We start from the raw sequence: 25,362 nt of genomic DNA, 5'->3' as shown, positions 1-25,362 counted from the left end.
GAATTAATCATTTAGCACTTCCCAATCTGTTATTCCTGCAATCTCATTTGTCATAAATGTTAAATCTATCACACTTTCCTTATTTCTTACACAATCATACCTCGTATCCCGACCATCATTCATACAGACTAAATCTTTGTCTTCTCGAAACTCTTCCACTATTTGCCCATTTGTATCTGTCCTCTCACTCCCCCATACCGTTTTATGTGCGTTCAAATCCCCACACCACACTACTTTTCCCTGCACTTCCCCAAATACCATATTCAGCATTTCCCTGTTCAATCTATTGCATGGATTATAGTAATTTATCACTGTTATTTCATCGTTCCCTGGGCAAATTTTAATTGTTATAGATTCATGTTCCCTCCCTCACTGTTCAATACTAAATCCTATCCCATCTTTCACAAACGTAGCCACCCCTCCACCTATTCCATTGTTTCTGTCATTTCTCACCGCTGTGTACCCGTGTATTATAAAATCCCACTGTGCCCTCATCCATGTTTCTTGAATGAAAATCATACCGGGTTTGTCCTGCAGTCCATAAACAAAAGTTTTAAATTCCTGTCCATTAGCAATTAGGCTTCTTGCATTCCATTGCAGTATACCTAAGCCCTTGGTAATTCACCCTCCCGTGCTGATGATTGCTGTGATGGTGTTTGTGAACTCGATGAACCTCCTTTCAAAATGTCCTCCACTTCCTCCCATCCTATGGTCTCCACTCCTAAGTACTTTTCTGCTGCTCTCACTATTATCTTGATTTTTTCCGTTTTTCTTTCTGTTTGTGCTGTGCAGTTTCTTATATCCACCATAAACAATATAAATTCTCTCTTCCCTACAATGAGTGTATGCTCCTTCACCATTTTGCACCCCTCACATTCTCTCACTCCCTGCCTGTCAGATTCCCTGTTGGTTGAACTCCTACATTTTTGATCGCTTCTGCATGTTATCCCTTGAGTTGTTTTAACTCTCTGCACCTCTGCTGCTTTTTTGCTGACTTCACATCCCATATATGCTGAAGCATGCTCCCCTTCCGCCTCCTAACTCCATCTCATTTCCTGACCCGTCACTTCCCTCTGCCATCTCCTGTCCAGTCACAGTCTGGTTCTGCTAGCCGCTCCCTCGATCCCAACGTTCCACCAGCAGCGAGACTCTCTCACGGCAGCCGCTTGTTTCGTGTGCTGCTTTCGGAGGTGAGCTGGCTTGTTAACAGCTCATCAAGCTCATCTGCCACAGCTGCGGAGGACCAAGGGCGGTGGCAGTGGGTGGGACCTGTCAACTAGAACTGTCAGAGGCAATAGAGATGGTACAACAGACAGGAGCGTTCACTCGAACACAAAAATGTATAAACAGAATGTAAATACAAATACAAATCACAGACACAAATGGCTGGGGCCGTAACACCCTGACTGCTGCTCCTCAAGATAATTTGTTTGATATGGCAACCATGAATTCCAATGATTTCATGAGAGCAGCGAAGCCTAAGGGTTATGGCATTTTTCTTCAGTGTGAGGTGGTTAGACATATCTGATATGGCCAGTCAGAGCTGAAATTTGGTCGGTCTGACTGGTTTACATCTCATATCATAACCACCAGGACAAACAATTATTACCAAATGTCACATTTACTCAACTAGATGTTGGACTCTCATAAACCCAGGACTTCCGTGATGTTCAAGTGTGATGATGGTTTAAATTCAGGCAAGTAGTTTACATTTGATCTTAATCTCTTTTTTTTAATGACTAAACTGTGAAGCACTAACTCGTTCCCTCTGTGAAAACTATTCACTGGGAGGTTTACATACAGTGCGTGATTTGTAAATCATAAGGTACCAGAACACAAAGTACAATGACACCCCAGGGGTGACGAGATGGACACAGGTCCCGGAATGCACAGAAAAACAACATGTAAAACCATTGCTTAATTTGTAAATCAGAAGGTGCCAGAACGCTAAGTACATATGACAGCTCAGGGGGTGAGAGAGGGGCATAGGTCCCGGAACGTATACAGAAAACAACATACAAATGCCCACTTGCCATGATGGGGGGACTTACAAGCCTCCATTTCAAATAATATCCATAGTATCGATGTTATGATGATAATTCACAGTTATTTAGCCTCCTCTGCACAGCACAGGTGAATGCCCATATCACCACAGGTGGGACTTAGAGTTTACAGTCAGCAATTCGTTTCTCAACAGGTCCAACTTGTAAAACAAACAAAAAAGAGCTCACAATAAATCACACAAATCTTCCATTATTATTTTTACGGTATTTAAAGATTGGCACAGCGGCCTATTATTAGAGGGTATGCTCACCATTTAGTTGTCCAAGACACCCCACATGGCTAGCTGGAGGTGAACCTGGCTAGCTGTGGCGGCGCTAGCCTCCTGCTGCAGCCAATTTTGATCGTCAACATGACTGCTGCAGCTGCCCTTGTCGCTGCTTGTGGAGGCTTTTCTGACTTGTTTTAAGCTTCCTTCTTTTCAAAAAATCAGCAAATTTAACTGTCTTTTTGACATGTTGGCGATGAAATAGTAACTGTTTATTAGGGCCTGAGCCTGAAGGTACTTCAGCCTATTATGTTTGCTCGGCAGATCAACACATTAGCAGCACTAAAAACACTAGAAACACACACTTAACAGTGTCCCAGCCCCCCCAACAACCATGAGGCAGCTCGGCCAGACGGCCCCGAGCCGGTTTTCACATACACACCCATTCAAAACCTGGTATTATACTGTACTTGCTGTCAATGAGCGCGTGCAATATGCGCATTATGCGCATTATGCATAATCTAATTTCACCCCCTGAACATGCATGAAATTTGCTGAAATTCAGCACACTTGTCCGGTCTGCCGACACATTCACTAATCAAAAAGAAAAACACCACAAAAGTCTATAGTGCCACCTAGGGAGCCACACAACTAAAAGATAATTTTTTTTATAATTTGGAGCACTATAACTCCTCCCATGAATGTCCCACAAACATGGGACCAACACCGTTGGTCTCGTCTCATGAAGACGCAAAATTCATACACTCTGACCCCTCACCTATCTACAACGCTCTCCTGCTCTCTTTCCCTTAAGCAGTCAGAGAGTATGGGTGTTCCCATTGAGCCTGGATCTGCACGACGATCTTGCTAGACGGGGACTCTAACTTAGGGGCAGCATAGCTCAGAGTTTGTGTATATGGTGTGGTTTTAGCAAGCATGCATGGCATGGTGTTGGCAAGCAGGGTTTTAGTGAATATGTAGGGCAATGGGTTTGTGAGTGCAGATGGAATGTTACTGTCAAGCGTGATTTATAGCATGGTCTGTTGGGAAATATGCATATATTTCTAGATAAGGAGCTGTTTGAGAAGTTATAGTTGACAGTGAACAGTCAAGCTGAGCTCTGGTTCCTCAGAACATGAGTCTTATAAGAAACAGAATCTACATGAGGCCCAAAGTAACACCAGTATCATCAGAAATGATGAGATCATGACGGAAGCAAGACATCCTCTTAGAGTCATTGACATCAACGGCAGGAGAACATTCAGAAACTGGTGATGTCAAAATATAGTCAGGTCATATATATGACCCAAGGTGAAGTTCAACCAAATCATTACTTTCGGGACCACAGACGCAGTCGCAACGTTGGACAGTTTCCAGCTCTTGCGGGCGGACAGGACTGGGACAGCAGTAAGAGGAAAGGAGGAGTGTTGGCAGTGTTCATTAAGGAGAGATGGTGTAACTCTGGGTACATCACCTTAAAGGAACAAGTTGTTGGGATGTTGAACTGTTAGTGGTTAGCATGAGGCCACACTACCTGCCAAGGAAATTCTCACACGCTACTGCCATAGCGGTGTATATTTCCCCCCTCTGCTAATGCTGATGCGGCCTGTGATGTGCTTCACTCCATCACGTACAGGCTGCAGACACAGCACCCACAGGCCCTTCTCCTTTTCTCTGGGGACTTAAACCACGCTTCTCCTTCCTCTGTTCTGCCCATACTCATGCAGTAATTCCCATCTCCTCTCCCACCCCTGGGAAGATCAGACCACAACCTGGTACATCTCCTGCCGTCAGTGACCACCGGAACGGTGAAGAGATGGTCCAACAAAGCTGAGGCGGCTCTGAAGGACTGTTTTGACACTACAGTGTGGGAAGAATTCTGTAACTTGGGGGGGGGGGGGCATTGACAGCCTCACAGGCTGTATCATGGACTTCTGTGTGGAAAACATCATACCCACCAGGATTGTGCGGCGCTCTCCCAACAATAAACTTTGGGTTAACCCTGACTTGAAGGCTCTTCTCAAGGAAAAGAAGAGAGCCTTCAAGTCAGGAAACAGGGATGACCTGAAGGTTGTGCAGAGGGAGCTGAAAAGAAGATCAGGAAGGGGAAGAGCTGTTATAGCAGAAAGATGGACCACCACCAGATCAATGCGGTGAAAACCAAGGAGCTGGTGGTGGACTCCCACAGGCAGACGCAGTTCCACCCAACACAGGTGAACATCCAGGGAATGGACATTGAGACAGTGACATCTTATAAGTACCTGGGTGTTCACCTGAACAACAAACTGGACTTTTCAGACAAAACCACGGCCATCTACAGGAAGGGTCAGAGCAGACTCTATCTGCTCAGCAGGATGAGGTCCTTTGGAGTGCAGGGGCACTCTTCAGTACCTTCCACGATACAGTGGTGGCATCAGCCATCTTTTACAGGGTGGTGTGCTGGGGCAGCAGCATTGTAGCTGCAGACAAGAAGAGATGGGACAAACTGATTAAGAAGGCCAGCTCTGTCCCAGGATGCCTGGACCCAGGGGACGTGGTGGGAGAGAGGAGAATGATGGCCAAGCTGTCATCTCTATTGAGCACTGACTCCCACCCCATGCGCAACTCCCTGACAGCACTGGAGAGCTCCTTCAGTGACAGGCTCCTTCACCCTAAGTGTGTTAAGGAGAGGTTCCACAGGTCCTTCCTACCAGCAGCTGTCAGGCTGTACAACAAACACTGCTCCCAATAATCACCCCTTCCAGACCCTGGACAATCTTAGTGCAATACTTAACACGGTACTGTGCAATAGCCAGCACTTATGCTGCCAATATTTATTGTAGTTGTTTGTACTTTGATGGTGTATAATGGTGTATTACAGTTTTTAACTGTAGTTTATTGTAGTTCCTTCTATTTACTGCTCTGTACTTTTTCTGCTGCTGTAACAGTGCCAATTTCCCCACTGTGGGATGTATAAAGGGTTATCTTCTTAAGCTAATGTTTGCAAAATATGTGATTCATAAGTGAATCTGTTGTTATATTTAATCATGGAGTTTGTGTTGTTAAGTGATTTCACAACTGTGTACATGTGAAAAACAAGTGATCTTTAAAACATGATTATGTTCCTGTGATCTCTGAAAGTAAGTACAATCCCTATGCAGCAGGAAGAATAACAGGATGTGTAGTAAAACTGTTGGCCTGTGTGGTCAAGGTGAGGAAGGTGTGGTGCAATTACTCTGGAAACTGACTTAAAAAGTACAATATCCATTGAGGTAGGAGACTCAGGTCGAGGAGTCAGAAAAGTTTCAATCATAAGAGGTGGCAAGGACAGTGATGAAGCAGAGACAAAGACAGATATAGAAATGGAAAGAGAGACACAGATCAAGAGAGAGAGAAAAGGGAAGAGAATGACAGATGGCGACATGAATAAAACAATCCTAACTGTAAGCTTTATTAAAATGGAAAGTATTATATCACCTTTTAAATGAAACAAGAGTGTTCAAGACTGGGAGACAATCCACAGAACGATTTGACTTATAGTTAGGGCTGGTTTAGGCTAGCCCTTAGATATACTGCTTGGACTGGGAAATCATGGGATTGTCGCAAGATGTGCTTGCTCATGAAGAATTGTCGGGTGTAAAATAACTGAACGCGTGTGGTGCTAGACCTACTTTACTTGTAAGTTGTCATGAGATAGCTTTTGTTGTGATTTGGCATGATACAAAAAAATGTCTTGAATTGACTTAGCAAGAGACTAAACTTGTTGAGATTATTGGGGCAACAAGACCTTGTGTGTGCATGGCAACCGAAAGACCATGGTGTTGGGGAACATGTATAGCGTGGTCTCGACGAGCAAGTATGGCAGTATGTTGACAGATGAAGTATTGGTAAATGAGTTGGAAATGTTAAGTGGACACATTTTTATATCGTTCCTTTCTACCTTTGTGGTGCTCAAAGCGCTTTACATTCCATTCACCCATTCACACACACCCTTGCATGGCAAGGTGCTAACTACTCTATCCATCCATCCATTTTCCACCACTTATCCTGTTAAGGGTCAGGAGGGGCTATTCCAGCCTTTGGGTGAGAGGCAGAGTACACCCTGGAAGGGTCGCCAGTCCATCTTCGGGCCAACAGATATAGACAGACAATCATTCACACTCACAGCCACACCTCCGGTCAATTTAGAGTACTCAGTTAGCCTAGTTACCCCTTGCATGTCTTTGGATTGTGGGAGGAAGCCAGAGCACCCAGAAAGAACCTACGTAGGCACAGGGAGAACACACAAAACTCCACATAGAAAGACCCCAAGCTCAAGCCGGGGCTATAACCCGTAACTTGCTGTGAGGCGACAGTGCAAACCACTGCACCACCGTGCTGCCCCTGCCAACGACTCATCAGGAACAGTAAGGGGTTTAGTATCCTGCAGAGTAAGGGGAAGGAAGAGGAGGGGAAGTGCGGAACGAAAAAGTTAATGTTTGGTTGCTAGACAGTGACTCTAACTCTGAGCTGTGCTGCCCCTAAGTGAGTGTATATGGTGTGGTTTTAGCAAGCATGCATGGAATGGTGTTGGCAAGCAGGGTTTTGGCAAATGTGTGGGGCAATGGGTTTGTGAAACGAGATGGCATGTTACTGTCAAACAAACAAAGCAAAATATGAGAAAAAAAGGTTCATCCTCCAACAGCCATCTGTTTAGTCCTTTTTAGACAGAATGTGCAAATGGAGGCATAATATTCCTCTTCCCATAAAAGCCGCCATTCGCATGGGTGTAAAAGTGATGAGACATGCAGCACATAGTTGCGCATGAACAGTGACGTACAACATATATGTTGGGAGAATATTCAGTCCCATGACAGTCTGGCAAACCTTGTAATGTTCCCAGTGCAACCTCCCTCTGCTGCTGTTGTGGTAACAGACCTGGTGGTACTTTTTTCATACATTTTTCTACTTGCGTTTGACGTTCTGTCATATAGCCATAGCCATGACCTTTTCAAACATAAAGCCATCCTTCTCAGTCCCGTGAGGTGGTTATCCTCAGGCCACTCGGCAGTGATGGTGAGCAGCTCCCTGATCTCAGCGGCTTCACAGGTGCTCATCTTATTGAAGTAATGGTGTGTCAGAAGAATATTTAGCCCCATGACAGTCTGGAAGTTTCAAAACAGCAGTTCACTGTTACGGCTGCCAGCAGCATCGGTGTCGACATTCTCTGAGGTGTGTGATGCGGGAGAACAGGCGACTGTAATGTTTGCCATTTTGCCTCATCATTGAATCCTCCACCCAGCCAGCACAGTGGAGGCGGCAATAAGTGTACCCTTGGAGGAGAAAAATAGCTGGGCTAAAACTGACCCCTAATTTGTCACACACTGTCTGAAACCTCGGACTGAGTCACAAAATAGAAGGGCGAATTAGCAGCTCACGTGAGAGTGCCGTGTGTGAGTTGTTTTCACCTGAAGGCAAGTCTCAGTTGAATGGCACTCACTAGAATTTGAACTGGGTTTGAGCAACCAAAGAGAGACTTTTGGATTGACTACAGTGAATTGCTATTTTAGCAGAGGACCAAGCTACTGAAGAGAAGATGCAATATTCACTGGCCAACACAAGATCAATGCATGAATTCTGGGCTCTGCAAGACTGACAGGTTAGTCCATTGTGGTGTCAAAGAGGAAATTAAGGGTATTTTCACACCTCTTTTTTTAGTCCATTTGAACTGAACTCAGACAGGACGTTGATGGTCTCCATGTTAGATGCTGCAAGTGTGTTTTGGCAGATTCCACTGTAGTTGTGTTGCAATAGGCCTAGACAACTAGAAAGGTCTCCCATGATGCACTGAGCTTATCTCCTTTTCTCTCTCTTGTCATACACATGTATTCATATCTCATGCATGTAACGAAATTGACATCATTCCCCAAGCCTTCGTCTTCTCCCAATTTTTCTTGACAGAAACTGTTGCTCTGTTTCCTGCTCTCTTTACCCCCAGTCAGTCAAAACAGATGGCTGCCCCCATAGAGCCTGGGTCTGCTCAGTGTTTCTGCTGTTAAAAGAACATTCTTGTTGCTGTTGTTCATGGAGTGTAAATAATTTAAATAATGTGTGGTCTTAGACCTACTCTACTTGTGCTCATGAGACTCATGAGAAAACATTTTTGTTGTGATTTGGGACCACACAAATAAAACCGATGAGTGACCAATAGTCATCTCTAGTCAAGATTTCTCAAAGCATTACCCCATTGTCATCTGCCGTTAACTGAACAGCTCACCTGTACTTGGTTAGACGCCAGTGATTTTTTTTTTCAATTTCAGATCTTTTTCATTGGTGTTGTGGTTGCTACATGGCAACAACGTAGACTTGTAACCACTGTGAAAAAAATGTAGCTATCATGTTCATTCATATCACAATCAATTCCTCCTTCAACTACAATGTGGTTTGTAATGGCAGAGTGGCACTGTTGTTTTACCCGAGAAAAAGAAAATGGATTCAGCCATCTGATAATGAGATAAGTAGACTTGTAATGATGAATTGGGGGACAGATTGATATTTTTTTAAGATATGAGAGAAATAAAATGTACAAGATTTTTATGTTTAACAGCCATGTTAGAGCAGATTTATCCCATTTTCACATCAGTCAATGAACTCAACCCACTATCACGACAAGAAAAGCAATGGTGTATAAATCTACAATGGCATATTAGGGCAATTGTTGGAAAAATGGGATGGAAAGGGAGTGGAGTAAGTTTCTGAGTGGTAGAACTCCAATTTTTTCCCCACAGTTTTAAACTCGAGAATTTGTTTATATCTTGCAAATTTCTGCCCAATAAAAACACAGCTAATACAACCAAAATAAAAATTGGATTTGTTTGATCAATTTCAGTTTCAGGATCTTTGACTGAAAGCTGTTGTTTTCCCTAGCTGCTCTATTGATTTGGAATAATTAATTGATTATTTTTAATTGCCTGATTATGCATCAGAAACAGTTACAATGGCCATCTATCAATCAAACATGGGAATGGGTGTACATCTGAGCATATAAATCAGCCCATGACCTGACATGGTGATTCATTCAATTGTTTGCACCTTAACCAGTTTTGCTGTATGACTGACTGCTCATAGATAAATAGGGCAGCTGAAAAAAGTTACTTAAATTTCACGTTTTAGTTTTGGAGGCCCCGGCCCCTCGATTTTTAACATGAAGAAGCATAAATTGAATGAGAAGAGGAACTTCTCTGAACTGGATTGAAACTTTCATGTCATCAGATCAATTGAACCAATTAGTTTTATGTGACTACTGAAAAATGAAATAAAATAAGGAATCCTAAGATGGATATATGCAAAAGACTGAAATCATATCCAAGTGGTGAACAGGGTTGCCGTCATCAATCAAACACCAGCAGAAGTTTTGATATTTCATAGGTTAATGATTATTGTCATTGATAGATGATTATTGGTTGGAGGGGCACGTGGTTGCATGTAGAAACACCACTGTAAACATCAGAACATAAATTAACACCTTGCTCAGTGCAAAATTGTGCTGAACCCCACAGATGTGTGACAAACTTTCTCCAGGGTCCCCAACCCCAGCTAACCCAGACAACCATCTGCCCTTAGCCTGATGCAACACTCAGCTGTGATATGTATGCCTATCAGGAGAGTGCTGAACCTGTGCTCCTGCTTTTGAAGAGTTTATCATGTTTTAAATATATTACACAAATGTAATGCAGTGTAGTTACTCAGCTGCATACATGACTCTCTCTCTCTGTAACTGTGTTCTGATCACGAAAAGCCGTATTCCATCCATCCATTTTCTAACGCTTATCCTGTTAAAAGTACGGGGGTCTTGTGCCTATCCCAGCTGCCTTTGGGCAAGAGGTGCGGTACATCCTGGATGGGTCGCCAGTCCATCGCAGGGCCAACGCATAAAGTCATACAACTATTCACTCTCACAGCCACATCAATGGTCAATTTAGAGTATCTGATTAATCTAGTCAACCTCTTGCATATCTTTGGACTGTGGGAGGAAGCCAGAGTTAAAAGCCGTATTATTTATCATTTATATTTTAATTAATATATGGCCCTGTTTCCTTGAGTAGTGGTTTCACAACAGACTCCATCAGGTCTACTGTGCTGCTCTGACAGGTCATGCTGAGAAGTCAAGTTAAGTAAATTTTATTTATATAGCGCCAAATCACAACAAAGGTTATCTCATGACACTTAACAGGGAGAGCGGGTCTCGTACTACACTCCTTCAATGAATTTACACCCAACAATTCTCCATGAGCAAGCACATCCTGCAACAGCGGCGACAAAAACCTTCCTTTTAACAGGCAGGAACGTCGAGCAGATGCAGGCTCAACGGGGACGACCTTCTGCTTTGACTGGTTGGGGGGAAAGAGAGCAGGAGAGCGGGGCAGAAACAAAGGCAGATACTGGAGGAAGACAGATATGTCGAAGGAAAGAGTAGGACAGATATAAAGAGATCGATAAAGGGAAGAGACTGATGGACAGAGGGGGACATGAGCAGGTGGAGCTTCAGGTGGCAGCTTGAGCCTCTGCAGCGTCCTCCAGCAGTACCTGGGAAGCAGGGAGCCTGAAGGCTCCGGAGAAGAAGACGAGTTAGTAATACGTATGAGTATGATTTATGTATGGCGCATATAGGAGGACAGAGAGGGAAGAGAGGAGGAGAGAGAAGCCCAGTGCACCATGGGAGATCCCCCAGCATATCTAAGGGCTAGCCTCAGCAGCCCTAACTATAAGCCTGATCAAAAAGGAAGGTCTTTAGTCTGCTCTTAAAGGTCAAGAGGGTGTCTGCATCCTGGACTGTAACTGGAAGACAGTTCCACAAGAGGGGAGCCTGATAGCTGAAGGTTCTAGCTCCCATTGTACTTTTAGAAATTCTCTGAACAATAAGTAACCCTGCATCCTGGGAGCGAAGGGTTCTGGTTGGGTAATAGGGGACTATGAGCTCTGTCAGGTATTCAGGAGCCTGACTGTTGAGGACTTTGTATGTTAGAAGGAGAATTTTGAATTCTATTCTGAATTTGACAGGGAGCCAATGCAGAGAAGCCAGTACAGGAGAGACATGGTCTCTTCTACTAGTTCTCATCAACACGCGGGCAGCAGCATTTTGGACCAGTTGGAGAGTCTTTAGGGACCTACTGGTGCAGCCTGATAGGAGGGAATTGCAGTAATCCAGCCTGGAAGTGACAAAGGCATGGACTAGTTTTTCTGCATCTTTTTGAGACAGGATGTGTCTGATCTTAGCAATGTTTTGTAAATGAAAGAAATAGTCCTAGAAATTTGCTTAATGTGGGCATGAAAGGACAGATCCTGATCAAAGACAACTCCTAGGTCCCTAGGCTGGGGGCAAAGGTAATACATTCCAGGGTACCTATCTCATTAGATAGGGTGTCTCTAAGATGTTTTGGGCCCAGGACAATGACTTCAGTTTTATCATAGTTTAGTAGAAGGAAATTATGGGTCATCCAAGTTTTTATCTCCTTTCAACAGGCCTCCAGTTTTTTCAGGTGATTTATTTCATGTGGATGCATTGATAAGTGTGTGAAAAATGTGTGTCATCAGCATAACAGTGAAAATTAATTGAGTGTTTCCTAATAATGTGACCGAGGGGAAGCAGATAAAGGGTGAAGAGGAATGGTCCAAGCACAGAGCCTTGTGGAACACCATACGTGACTACAGTGGTTTCAGAGGGGTTATCATTAAATAGTACGAACTGAGATCGACCTAGTAAATATGACCTAAACCAGTTTAGTGCAGTTCCTTTAATGCCAATGACATGTTCCAGTCCGGGCTGCACGATGGTGCAGTGGTTAGGACTGTGGCCTCATAGCGAGAAGGTTCCGGGTTCGAGTCCCGGCTCGGGCATGGGATCTTTCTGTGTGGAGTTTGCATGTTCTCTCCGGGTACTCCGGCTTCCTCCCGCCAAGACATGCCATTTGGAGACTAGGCCAATTGAATTCTCTAAATTGACCGTGAGTGTGAATGGTTGTTCATCTCTGTGTGTTGGCCCTGCGATGGTCTGGCGACCTGTCCAGGGTGACAGGTGACGGCCGTAGATGCTGGGATTGGCTCCAGTCCCCCCCGCGACCCTTACTTGTAAGGAATGAGCGGAAGACGGCAATGTCTGTCTTCCCTGTAGAAGGATATGGTGATGAATGGTATCAAAAGCTGCTGAGTAGAACATGTGCATACAGGATCTCAAAACTGATGCGAGATTTTATTGTAGACTTTCTTCACATACATATTGTTAATGCTGTTTTTGCGTGGGAACATCAGGCCATAAATGATGGCCAACATTATCTATGGCCTGCCCTTGGGAAACCCATATTTTTGCATCCTGACAGACTGTACATGATACATATAGAAAAAAAACAACTTGATTTTGTTTTGTTTTTATTTTGTATATTTGTTTGTTTAAAATGCAGTTTTGAAAAACTCCCCACATAAATCCCTCTTTGTATGTCCCTGTGTTTCAGAAAGTACTTCACAGCATAAGATTTGGGATGGTTTTATGCTGAATCATTTCTAAGAATAGCAATTCTTCTTACCTTGATGCTTCTGCCAGCAGGATTTCCCAGTAGGATAACGGCATTGTTATTCGTGTTGTAATAGTTTGCTGCATTCAAAGTCTGATAAGGAAATGGGAAATACACATTTTTAAACATGGCTCTTAAATTTACCCCCCCCCCCCCCGGCATTGTTCATTGCTACTTTCTTTTTAGATTTGCTCAGAATGGTGTGAAACTGCTTTTCAAATGTAATTATGTAATGAGACTCCATTGACAGCTAATCTTGTATATACAGTACAATGAATAGAAAGCACTGAGTCATATTGGTCAAAGTTCCCACAAGTCTGGATGACAACATTTAGAAAATGGGGAAGGCCATAAACTCTGAAAGTGAAAAAATTGAAACCAGAAAATATTTATTTCATGTAAAATAAGAAATAATCTAAATCTGAAAACATCAAATTTACAACGGAAAAAACAAGACCTCAAATATGGAAATAAATGCATGTTATAATTAGAAATCAATTATGTTTTCAGAAGAATATTAGAAGTGAACAAGCAGCGTTGTTAGGGCCTGCGGCCGCGTCCTTAACACCGGCCTGAATCCAACGGTGTATTTGTCAAATCTGTAGGCCCTGTAGTTTAGGGGTTAGAAGCCTGAGTGTGATCAGAGAGTGAGAGCAGACCTGAGAGCTGGCCCTTTAAGAACCCCTCCCCTACTGCTCTGTCTTTGATCTGTGCTAGAGTAGAGAGCAGAGGAGGATTAAACGAATTTTACTGTGTAAAAGCTGAATAAGTCGGTATACTTTGGTCAAGAGTGACACATAATACCTTATTTTTGTAGGGATTTTTGTCAGGAATGCAGTGGTGTGTTTTTAAAAGCTGTGGGATGTATGGTGTAGACGTGAGAAGCATTTGTTTGACAGTATGTACCCTGAGAGGACACGGTCTCCCCATAGACTTCCATTGGAAGTGTGAAACGTGTCTCCCCCACTTTGACTTCTTATTAAATCCAAACCAAGCAATTCATATAAAAACCTTTAGCAAACTTTTAATCAGTACAGTTAGGAGAGTAATGTGTTAAAGTTTGGAAGCGATAGCATTAATGCCGCAGGAGGGGATCGATTTTGTTCGGGGAGTAGAAAAAGTCCTAATTTTGACAGTTTTGTCCAATTTGTGGACATTCTGTTGTAGATAGATGAGGGGTCAGCGTGTATGATTTGTGCATCTTGATGAGACGAGTCCAATGGTGTTGGTCCCATGTTTGTGGGACATTCGTTGGAGGAGTTATAGTGCTCCAAATTAAAAAAAAATTATCTTTTAGTTGTGTGGCTCCCTAGGTGGCGCTATAGACTTTGGTGGTGTTTCTTTTTGATTAGTGAATGTTTTGCCACACCAGGGAAGTTTGCCGAATTTCAGCGAATTTCATGTATGTTCAGGGGGTGAAATTAGATCATGCACGTTATGCGCATATTGTGCGTGCTCATTGACAGCAAGAACAGTCTAGTACCAGGTTTTGAATGGGTGTGTGTTATGACCTGGCTCAAAGGTCATACAACAAAAGGGGAACAACACCATGGATACAATTTAACAAAATAACTTTATTAACCAAATTGGACCAATTAAACCAAATTAGATCAAATCAAAAATAACGCAAACTAAAGTATACACAATATGCAAGTGAGTCATCAGTAAGATCAGTAGTGTAGGTGTGCATGTATGAGAATGAGTGTGGGTGCCAGTGTTGAAGGGTGTGGAACAAAGTATAAGATTAAACCAACATAACCAGACTGAAGAACCTGGGGTCCTGTTAGGGAGCAAGCAGAGGGAGGTTAAAAACAGGGTGACTGCAACGGACCAAATAGGAGACAAGAAAGACCATGAGAGCAAAAGGGAGCAGCCCATTTAAAAGCAGGAACTCCTGGGCGCCACAGGTGTTCCAGGTTCCACATTAAGTCCTGCTAAGTAAAAACATTATAGCACCCCCAAGAGGCCCCTGGGGGACGTAACAGTGTGTATGTGAAAACCGGCTCCGGGCCGTCTGGCTGAGCTGCCTCTTGGGTGTTGGGGGAGCCTTGGACACTGTTTAGTGTGTGTTTTTAGTGCTGCTAATGTGTTGCTCTTCCGAGCAAACATATTTGAGTCTTCGCCTGTAGTACCTTCAGGCTCAGGCCCTAATTATATTCATGATCATATTAAATTGAATTTTCCCTACACTTTTTGGGTTGAATTAGTTATTTATTCAAGATCTGAAAACTTTATTAAATTAAAAAGAAAATTGAAACAAAGCAATTCAAATCATCAAACTTTTTGCCCTCACTTTAAACCCCATACGATATCAGTCAGAAAAACCATTTGTAATCCTCTCATTCAAGTACAGAAAATATAGACTGAAGATAGATAGTAAAGTGGAAAAATGTAAAATACAAATGTAAAACATTAACTGTTTAATATTTATTTATATACATACATATACACATTGTATCTGATACCATAGAGTTTGTGTCTTAAGACCAGCTTCTCCAGGCATTTCATTGTCACAGGTGTTAGTGCCACAGGTCTGAAGATTTTATTGTGTTAATATTTACTGTTTTGGCAGACTGACACAATCACAAATGATTTGAAACCACAAGGGACTGTTTCCTGTGAAAAAGAGATATTAAAGATGTCTGTGTACACCTCTGCCAGCTCTTCTGCACAGGTCTTCAGAACTCTTGGTACCACATTGTCCAGTCCTAGGGCCTTGTGGGGATTTACCTGCCTAGGATCCCTGATGCCCTTTGTGTGTATCACCTGGAATAGGTCTCCTCTGGACTGCATGGATTTCTTAAGAGGGTGTCTTTATTTCGCTCGTCAAGTCTGGCATAGAAGCTGCGAAGGTTGTCTGGTAGAGGGGCATTTTAGTTGACATTTCTGTTTGCATTCATCCTGTAGTTGGTGACTGAATTTATTCCCTGCCACATGCTCCTGATGTTTTTCTCCCCGTTGTAGCTCTCAAGTCTCTGGGTATGGGATCTCTTGGCAGCCCTGATGGCTTTTTGGAGCTAATGTCCAGTTTGTATGAACAATACAGGAAGAGCATATGGGAAAAGGGGGCATCACATAACACTGATACTTAATAGCTAGTGGATCTAAGAGCACTGTCATATTCCAGGACAGATCCAGTGACAATCTCAGCAGCAGACATCATAGAGTGTCACTTTCTTTAGCAAGTAGGTGTGGATCATGTCAGGGCCTAATGCTGTCAAGCTCTTTAAACCTTATCGCCCTCCATGAACGCCTGGCAGGACAAATGAAACATCTGCTGATGGATGGGGCCCAAGCAAATTGGCTATCTCAAGGGTGGACAGTCCTGATCATGAAGGATGACCAGAAGAGCATGAGCCCATTGGGATCCCACAGGCAAATATAAACCATAAGCATGCTGCAAGGAAGTCAGCTGCATCCAAATACAAGGGATGATACAGATCCCAAAATGTTCTCCGATAGGCAGCGAGCAGTCAAATATAGTGGTTAGCACTGTTGCCTCACAGCAAGAAGGTTCCGGGTTCGAGCCCCAGCTCGAGCGTGGGGTCTTTGTGTGGAGCTCAAATGTTCTCCCTGTGCCTGTGTGTGTTCTCTCTGGGTATTCTGGCTTCCTCCCACAGTCCAAAGGCATGCAAGAGTGGACTTGGCTTATTGGATACTTTAAATTGACCGTAGGTGTGGCTGTGAGTGTGAATGGTTGTCTGTATATATATATGTTGGCCCTGTGATCGACTGGCAACCTGTCCAGGGAGTACCTTGCCCCTCTCCTGAAGGCTGCCTTGATAGACTCAAGTCCCCCATGACCTTTAACAGGATAAGCAGTAGAAAATGCACCAGAATAGGTATAAATACAAATAGTGACTGAATAGTTCATATGTTGCACAAAGACTGTGGTTGTCAGAGACAGTCTAGTTTTTGATTGTGCTTTGATGGAAGAGTTAGAGTGTTTGATTGCCATATTAAACACAAAATATCACTGTAAAACTTCAGTGAAATATTTAGATATTCATATTTGCTTTGACCCTGTGTTTGAATGTGTTTTGCGATCTCAAAACACATTCCTAATATGTGTTTTTTCCTGGGTAACCGGCTCACTGACATCTCTGTGTTTTCAGGGTCTCCATCAATGCCTTTGCTACTCTGCTGTGCACAAGTAAGTTCTCTATTCTCACCAGATGTTCTTTCCTTTACACTCAGTGTACATCATCATAATCACCATCTCCACACCACTGCTATCATTATCTAATTCACTTTATAAATATATTTGGTAAACAAGGTTAACCCTTAGAGCCCGATCGGCCCGCCGGCGGGCCCAAAAACGCTGGATGTACTTGGGCGCTGTAAAAATGTACTGAAATTTGACGGCAATGTTTACTTTCAATTCTTGATCAAATTTTGGACTCTAATGCTAACAAAACAGGGTCGAGTGTCTGTTTTAGTGCATACGTTACCTTTTTATGGTGATTTTAATCTGTTTCGGTACGAATTCGGGACATTTAAATTTTGCGACCACTGCGGAATCAAAGTTAAATAGTGTCGCGTAGACTTCTTCTTCACGGCAGTGTTTGTAGTCTTTGGAAAGGGGAGAAGCTACTGAATCGATCGACACCCACCATTTCAAGAACTACAAATCCCAGCTACGTAAAACTTCGAGCGTAAAACCTGCGCAAACTATGCACTCTCGCAGTCTTTTACGCGCAGCGCCCCACAGAAGAAGGCAGACCGCTGAACTGCACCCTGCACACTCGGGATCTCCTCCGAACTGCTAGCCACTTAAGTGCTTATAAAAAAAAAAACACATTTCAAACATGGAAAAAAAAATTTTAACACCAAGAGGGACATGGCTGACATCCTCTTTGAGATACAGTGGGGGTCCAACGTTGACATAGAGGATTCGTCGGACTCCGACAGCAGCAATGACACCGGCTCTGTGGAGGAGGCTCTGTTTACGAGTCGCGTGGACCCCGTTTAAGGGTGAGTACCGGTATTTGCATTTATCTATAAGGCTCAGTGTTGTGTAAATTTTTATTTTCATGGAAAACCAAACCCCCCGGTTTGTCATAAACCTGTAAACACAGTAGTAAACAGTAGTAGTAGAAGTAGGAGTAGCAGTAAACACAGTAGTAGTAGCAGTAAACACAGTAGTAAGCTTGGCAATTCAATAGTATTGAGTATTATTTTACCATATTTGTTTATTTTTGGCAAACTTTGTTTTCAGATATTGCATTGTACCTGTAAATACAAATGTAAACAAATTATAGTAGAGGTCATGGCTTCATATTTACACACCTTTTCCGTCCTTTGTTGAAATGTACAAATGTTATTTATTTTTGTTCTACATAGTAATTTTTCACCATTTTCTTAGCCTCCAAGAAGAAGGGAGTGAGGAGTGTCCAGGTCCATCGGGGGTTTTCACACCTCCAGCACTCCCTGCACCAGTCACCCCAGCCCACCCTTGCCTGCAAGAGAGGTGTCACCGCTTATATCAAGGTATGTGTACAGATCAATTGTGTAGTTTTGGTCTCTAAAATGAATAATACACTCTTTACTGCTTCAATTATGTATTTATATGTCTTATTCTATGTAGAAATTGATGTGAATCATCAGTCTTCTAAATATGTTGCTTTCAACATCTGTACTCCTTCTTCCATGCAGCAGTGAGGAGGGAGAAGAAGTTCCAAAAGAACTGCTGCTGGAAAGCCATTCCATCCCCTTATTGCAAATTGTGAATAGTTCAATTTGTTGCATTCCTTACTTAGATTTCATTTGCTCTAATTGTGTTTGCTGTGTTTCACATTGTTATATATTGTTTTTTTATTTTATATTTGTTGCACTCTTACTTTATTTTACATTGTTTGCACAGAGTGGTTGTTTCTATGTTTGCACTTTTCTGAAAATAAATATACTCCCTGTGGAGCCAAAAAAGTAGAAGTTCCTGTTATTTTTCATTATTCTATATTGCATATAGACATAAAATTGCAGAATGTAAAATAAAAAATGATGAGGCAAAAGGTAAATTTCATATCCAAAAGCTCCACTAGTTAGTAGTAGACAACTAAAATTAAAATTTATTGTAATTTGGAGCCAGTTTTCATCAGATGTAGAAAATAATCCCTTTGCACAAAAGTGTGCCAAATTGTGCCAAAGTGAGTTCTCGCCTGGGTGTATCCTTACAAAATCCTTGATGTAGGCTTCACTGTTAGCCCAAATTCTATCAACTTTGGTAAATTTGTGGTCAAGGAGTGGATGAAGCTAATCAGTGGTGTCTGGGTGCATGAAATCATTGCTGGCATAGTGTTTTCCTCTGTCAAAAAAATCAAATATTTTGGCGAGAGTAAAAAAACGTATTTTTTCCTCTGGTTTATTCCAATTTACTCAGGCTTAATGACAGATACAACACTTCTGACACTTGGAACACATTCTCTGAAGTCCCTAGATGTCCAAAGACACCAAGAACATGCATATAACCTTTAGTAAAGCGTAGTAATTACACATTTACTATGGGTATGTCTTTTTCGGCGTTTTTTCCTGAAAATATGCTGTGAGTGGAAGAGGTTAACAAAAATACTACACATTCAATTAAATTAGTAATAAAACACATCTCAAACAATCCCAATTATCACCAAAATCACTATCACCACCATGACCCACATTATCATCATCATAGTCACAATCCATCACATTCACCATCATCATTATTACCGTCATATCTTCATCATACTCACAACTATTCATTCACTTTCAATTATGTGGAGTGGACTCAGCAGCCATGTGCCTGTGTGTGACAATGATAATTGCAGTGAAAAACATTCCTTTATGTTAAAGTAAATTGATATATTATTGTTCAGGTAGCAGGATATATGTTTTCATTGTATTAGCCAACAATGAGTTTGAGGAAACTGATTTGACTAAATTCATTAAGACATTTCCCTTAGTGTTGGAGGGAAATAGAGAGCTTGCATTTCTTTTGATTCGTGATTTTATAAAAGTGGCACACAAACAACGACCTCCACCTCCTGCTGGGGCAGTTTGAGTGTGAAGTTGATGTGATGAGAATCAGCGCTTCCAAGTCTGAGGCTATGCTCCTCAGCCGAAAAAGCATGGCCTGCCCAGTTGGGGGGGGGGGGGGGGGGGTTAAGGATCTCAGAATCTTCTTCATGAGTGAGGGAAGGATGGAGCAGGAGATTGACAGGCAGATTGGGGTGCCGTCTGCAGTGATGCGGGCACTAAACCAGTCCGTTGTAGTGAAGAGGGTCGAAAGGCAAAGCTCTCAATTTACCTTGTCAATCTTCATTCCCACCTTCACTTTTGGCCATGACCTCTGGGTAATGATTGAATAAATGAGCTCATGAATACAAGAAATGAGTTTCCTCTGGAGGGTGGCTGGACTTACCCTTAGAGATAGGGTGAGAAGCTCAGTCATTCAGGAGGGACTAAGAATAGAGCCGGTGCTCCTACCTGTTGAAAGGAGTCAGTTGAGGGAGTTTGGGCGTCAAGTCAAGTCAATTTTATTTGTATAGCGCCAAATCACAACAAAGGTTCTCATGACACTTAACAAGGAGAGCAGGTCCAGTACCACACTCCTTCAATGAATTTACACCCAACAATTCTCCATGAGCAAGCACATCCTGCAACAGCGGCGACGAAAACCTTCCTTTCAACTGGCAGGAACATTGAGCAGATATAGGCTCAATGGGGACAGATTTCTGCTTTGCCCATCTGGTGAGAATGCCTCCTGGACGCCTCCCTCAGGAGGTTTTTCTGGCATGTCCAACTGGGAGGAGGCCTTGGGGCCTACCCAGGACATGCTGAAATGGTTATAGTCTCTCGGCTGACCAGGGAATGCCTTGGGATTCCCCTGGAAGAGCTGGTGGAGGTGGCTGGGGAGAGGGTGGTCTGGGTTTCCTTGCTGAGGTTCCTGCCCATATGACCCAGACCCAGGTAAGCAGAGGACATGTTGTTTGGATCAACCCTTCTATGGTTCTAATCTAATCATCATGAACAGAGATCGATGGGTAAAATAGGAGCCAAAACCCTCACTGCTGTCATATGTTGTCACCAGCTATCTTAAAGTTTGTTCATGAGATCATGTTGAAATACTCCGCTCATAGGAAAATGTTCCACTGGATCATATTTGAAGGTAAGAACAAATGACCTGTCAAGTTGTTGATTGATCTGGAGGACCTTTTGAATCTGACTCAATCAATAACATTTTCACTTGGACTGTTGATCTGTATTTGTCAGAGGAAGTTAATCAGTAACTGGATGTAACCTGCAAAAAGCCTGTTAAAGTGAGCAACTCTTTCGGTGGTAGTGGTAACCTACTCATCAGGAGCAATTATGGGTTCAGTATCTTGCTCAACGACACTTTGACATGGTTACCAGGGTCTAGGATCGAACCAGCGACCCTTCGGTTGCTAGACGGCCACTCTACCTCTGAGCCATGCCACTCAAATTTGTACAGGCAGAAATATGCAGAAATTAGGGAACAGAACCCGTTGCTTCATTATTTTGTTGAAAAATGATTTAATGAATTGCCTCTAAATGCCTTCATTTAGTTAATGGCTCCCCTGAACTCTGTGTTTTTCTTTGTATATAATACATTGAAAGTATATTTGTCAAACTGAATTTAGGCTGAGAGGAATGAAGATAAAGGGGTCAGGGATTATAACTGTGTTGTTGGATCATGTTAGCCGTGTTCACCACATTGTGTGCTTGGAAGTGTTGCTCTGTCAACTGGGTGTAGTTTGAGACTGTTTTTCCAGTTAATGTTACCAGCGTTGTGCTTTGTATTTGTGTGTACCCACAGAGGACAACATTGGCTCAGCAGTATCCAAGGGTTACATCTCTGGCCTTCTAAAACTGTATGATGATTGGCACAACAAGGACACTCAACATGCTGCCATTGAGATCCGCTATGCACTGCTGCGCTGCCTCCATAAGGCCACATACAGTACGACAGGCAGACATGCCTTAGTATCCCATGGAGGCATTGCACATCTCTATCACACTACACAGGTAAAGTTCTGATGGTAGTGTTCTCTCATTTTTTTCCCTCATGTTTCAGCCTTGTTTTCCTTAACTGACAGAAAGCAGTCATAATTTAACTACACATTTGGGAGAGGGTCATCGACATCAAGCCGGCCTCGTTTGACTTGCTCATGAACTTCCAGCAGGTTGTCATGTTAACATTTTCATCTGTTTCATTGCAGATGTGTTTGTTGAGTAAATGTCTGGAGTGTCTTGTGGAGCCCTCTGTTCAGCTGATGAGGAAGTGTCTCCCTAAAATCCCCCTACCTCTGACATCAGATTGCTCTGCGTATTGCTTCCCTCTGCCAGGAAGACCATGGTCACTGCTCAGTGATGATTTGCCCCGAGGTACATCTCCTCAGCTGTTGGTATGGAAAGATGTTGTTACATACCATGATTCTAAAACACACAACACGTAAAGTGATGAAAAATATTTGTTGTCATTGTGTGAAAATAACATTGTACTGAAGAACAGTAAACACTTGTACGTATATCTTTGTGTGAACCTACAGACTTCATGCATTCCTTAGCTCCTTACCCTAACCAACCATCAATCCCCAAATGCCTGACCCTAAGCCTAGAAAAAGTTCTACCTTCAAATAGCCTTAAGCCTGGTTTATGCTTCTGCGTCGCGTCGACAGCGTAGGTACAGCGCCACTGAGCATTTATAGTTCTGCATCGAGGGAACATGTTGCTCTGCAATTCACCGTTAAGCTGCTAGAAGGGTGGCAGTCTTTATTGTGCTGCGAAGAGGAGTTGTAGAGGTGGTCGTACTTGCGCACCTCCTCAATAATCCTTTCTTCGGCTTGGTCCATTTTTTCTTGGAGCTTTGAAAATGGCGGCGTTGTTGTTGTGCTGCGACCGAACCGGACCAATCACAGTCCTTGACATTCACGTCACAACGCGATGCGTAGTCAGGAATTTTTGGAGGCGCGCGTCAGGCTACGTCGTAGGGGTCTGCCGTTGACGCCGCAGAAGCATAAATCAGGTTTTAGTCATGTTGTGAAGACTGGGCAAAATGTCCTCACTTCTCAAAACTCTAACCCAGGCCGAACCCTAACCCTGACCAATTGATTGTTAACCTTAACCTGACCCCAATTCAGATCCTTAACTGTAAATTTAACAAAGATCTCAGAAACTATGTTGTACCACACTCATTCCAGTCTGTGGTCCATATAAGGATGAGGTGTCCTGATAAGATTAGGGTAACAAAATCCAGGTACACAAACATACTAACCTTAACTTTTACCAAAAACTTACTTTGATTAAACCATGGGACCAGCCATTAGTCCGCATAAGGACTAGGGGCCCTAATAAAATTGTTTGTGTCAAAAAAAAGATCTCCAGAGGGTAGCAAAAACTAAGTACCCTCTAGCCCCTTCTCTTTACACACACACACTGACATCCACATGTTTGTCTGCTTTATTAAGATGAGAGCAATGAGGAAAGTGAGGATGAGGAGGTTGAAGATGACCAAGAGGCTGAAGGCAAAGATTATGTAAGTGTGCATCCCTGTGAGGTCCCAGACTGATTATCACACTTGTTGGGCAAACACCAAGGCCACAGTGGGTATTTTTGTATGTCTTGTCATGTTAAAATGGTTTGGATCAAATTCGGAGTGTTTGTGAAAGACACGGCCAGTGAGAATTTTGGAGGTATTTAATATAAAAATACAAAGAACCAACACAGGAGTGCAAATTCAAACAAGTGAAAAAACAAAGCGCCAAACAAAAGAGGTCAACAAGCCTAAATCCTGGACGAGTAGAAGTAAAATTAAAACTAAGTTCAAACCAGACAAAACGAAAAAAAAAAACTTACTGGTTACATGGAGGAGCAGGGAACATGAGGGAGCCAACAACATCCACAGAAACAGAATCAATCGATGAACTGACACGAGACAATGGGAAACACAGAGGTTAAATACACAGGGAAAGAGACACAGGTGGTGCTATACCACAGGTGAGACATATGAGGTAATCACAGAAGGGTTCAGGACACTAACTAGAAAACAAAACAGAAATTTGAGACAAGGATCATGACACTGGCCTGCGTGTGCAAAATTTCATGTTCATGTTGAGGATGTTTAAGCCCTCAATTCATTTTGGAGAAGGAGAAAAAAAATCCTGTTCAAACTTCAACATCTATCTATTACAACAACAATAAACTCAAACATAAAACAAGCATTAAATAATCAGATTTTATACATTGCTAATAATAATGATAATAATAATCCATCCATCGTCCTCCTGCGACTGCAGGGCCGCTGGTCCTGGCGTGGGAGCGCTGCACGTCACCGGCATGGCTGATGGATCGATGTCTGTTAAACATATTGGTTTATTTAAATGGCTGATTCTGTGTATTTGCTGCCTTTACATCTGTGGCAAAGCACATGGAAATGTTGCAAATGAAATGGAGTTGCCACTTACCCTCCAGGCTCTCTGAGTCAGCGTGGGTGGCGGCGACAATCCCCCACACAGAGGTGCTGCCCATGACTGCCACCACCCGCTGCTCAAATTCCGTCAGGTGCCCCTCTGCCTGACCCCCATCTGTCTGGCCGGCACTCCTCTGAAGGGCAGCTGTACACTGCTTGACCTCTACCTTGAGGTCCTGTTAGTGCCATTTTCCATATTGTTATTTAAATTTAAGCCAATTGATTATTGTAGTTATTGCATTTAGTGATAGCGCAGTGTTGAATTTAGTCATATGTTACGCTTGCATTGTTTAGGAAGTTAGAATTGCAGATATGCATTAGAAACAGAGAGAGGAAATCTTTCAGAGCACCAGCAGTGGTGCAAGCTTATGACGTAGTTAAGGTTGAGTGAGGAAAACTGTGCTTTGTATCACTTTGATCGTTCAGTAAAGGAGGAGCGAACACAGCGACTTGTTCTTCCCGTCATTAGAAGTGGTTAAGATGTATGAACATGATGATAAACAACACTGGTGATGAGAAGGGAAATTTAGCCAATAACCGGTCTGACCACTTTTTTTTCATCTCAGCGGGGGTGCGTTGCTCCAAACCCGCCGTGTTCACCCTCTCGCACTTCTTATCCCACTCACAACATTTATTGTTTATACTGACACCACTGGACAGGCCGGCAAACAAACTCTGCTGTCTCTCCTCCACCTTCCCGACCAGCTCGCACGCCATGAACCTCTGTTTCTTTGACATTATTTTGCGAGTGCGGACAGCGGAGACCCTGTTTAAATGAATTTGTGTATTTATAGGTGGGCGTAACGGGGGTGGGCCCGGTCGCTCAGACATCTGCGCTCAATTCCACGCTGATTGGGATCACTCGCACATATTGATACAGCCATATTTTTTTGTGCATACGCAACTTTTGCGATTCCTGTGACCGCAATTTTTTCGTTTGGGATCCACGCAAGTATTGATACATGAGGCCCCAGGAACTTGAAATGCTTCTAACGAAGCCACTCCTTCGTTACCCGGGCATTGTGTTTGGGATTATGTCATGCTGAAAGACCCAGCCACTTTTGATATTCAAGGCCCTTTCTGATGGAAGGAGGTTTTCACTCAAA

At 43.0% G+C, this 25,362-nt stretch overlaps 1 protein-coding gene and 1 long non-coding RNA gene across 4 annotated transcripts in view; one reads left to right on the top strand and one right to left on the bottom strand.

The window, feature by feature from the left end:
* The window catches only part of agbl1 (AGBL carboxypeptidase 1), a 219,300-nt gene that overhangs the window by 81,959 nt on the left and 111,979 nt on the right, over positions 1 to 25,362 (top strand). For all 3 annotated transcript variants that reach the window (XM_086213834.1, XM_086213833.1, XM_086213832.1), the window contains 4 exons: positions 16,911 to 16,948; positions 21,605 to 21,813; positions 22,008 to 22,173; positions 23,256 to 23,323. In XM_086213834.1, the coding sequence (XP_086069960.1) occupies positions 16,911 to 16,948; positions 21,605 to 21,813; positions 22,008 to 22,173; positions 23,256 to 23,323 (481 nt within the window). The remainder of the gene's footprint in view (positions 1 to 16,910; positions 16,949 to 21,604; positions 21,814 to 22,007; positions 22,174 to 23,255; positions 23,324 to 25,362) is intronic.
* On the bottom strand, positions 18,062 to 23,719 carry LOC147255825 (uncharacterized). The gene is made up of 5 exons (XR_015117876.1): positions 23,644 to 23,719; positions 22,093 to 22,187; positions 20,189 to 20,253; positions 19,521 to 19,570; positions 18,062 to 18,254 (listed from the first exon to the last, which is right to left on the bottom strand). It is a non-coding gene; the product is annotated as an uncharacterized LOC147255825 (long non-coding RNA).

Source organism: Aulostomus chinensis, chromosome 9 (genome assembly GCF_037954235.1).
Source record: "Aulostomus chinensis isolate RoL2024-O1b breed Wild chromosome 9, RoL_Achi_v1.0, whole genome shotgun sequence".
NCBI lineage: Eukaryota > Metazoa > Chordata > Actinopteri > Syngnathiformes > Aulostomidae > Aulostomus > Aulostomus chinensis.
The sequence above is the reverse complement of the archived record's forward strand: the minus strand, read 5'-3'. Positions and strand labels throughout refer to the sequence as shown.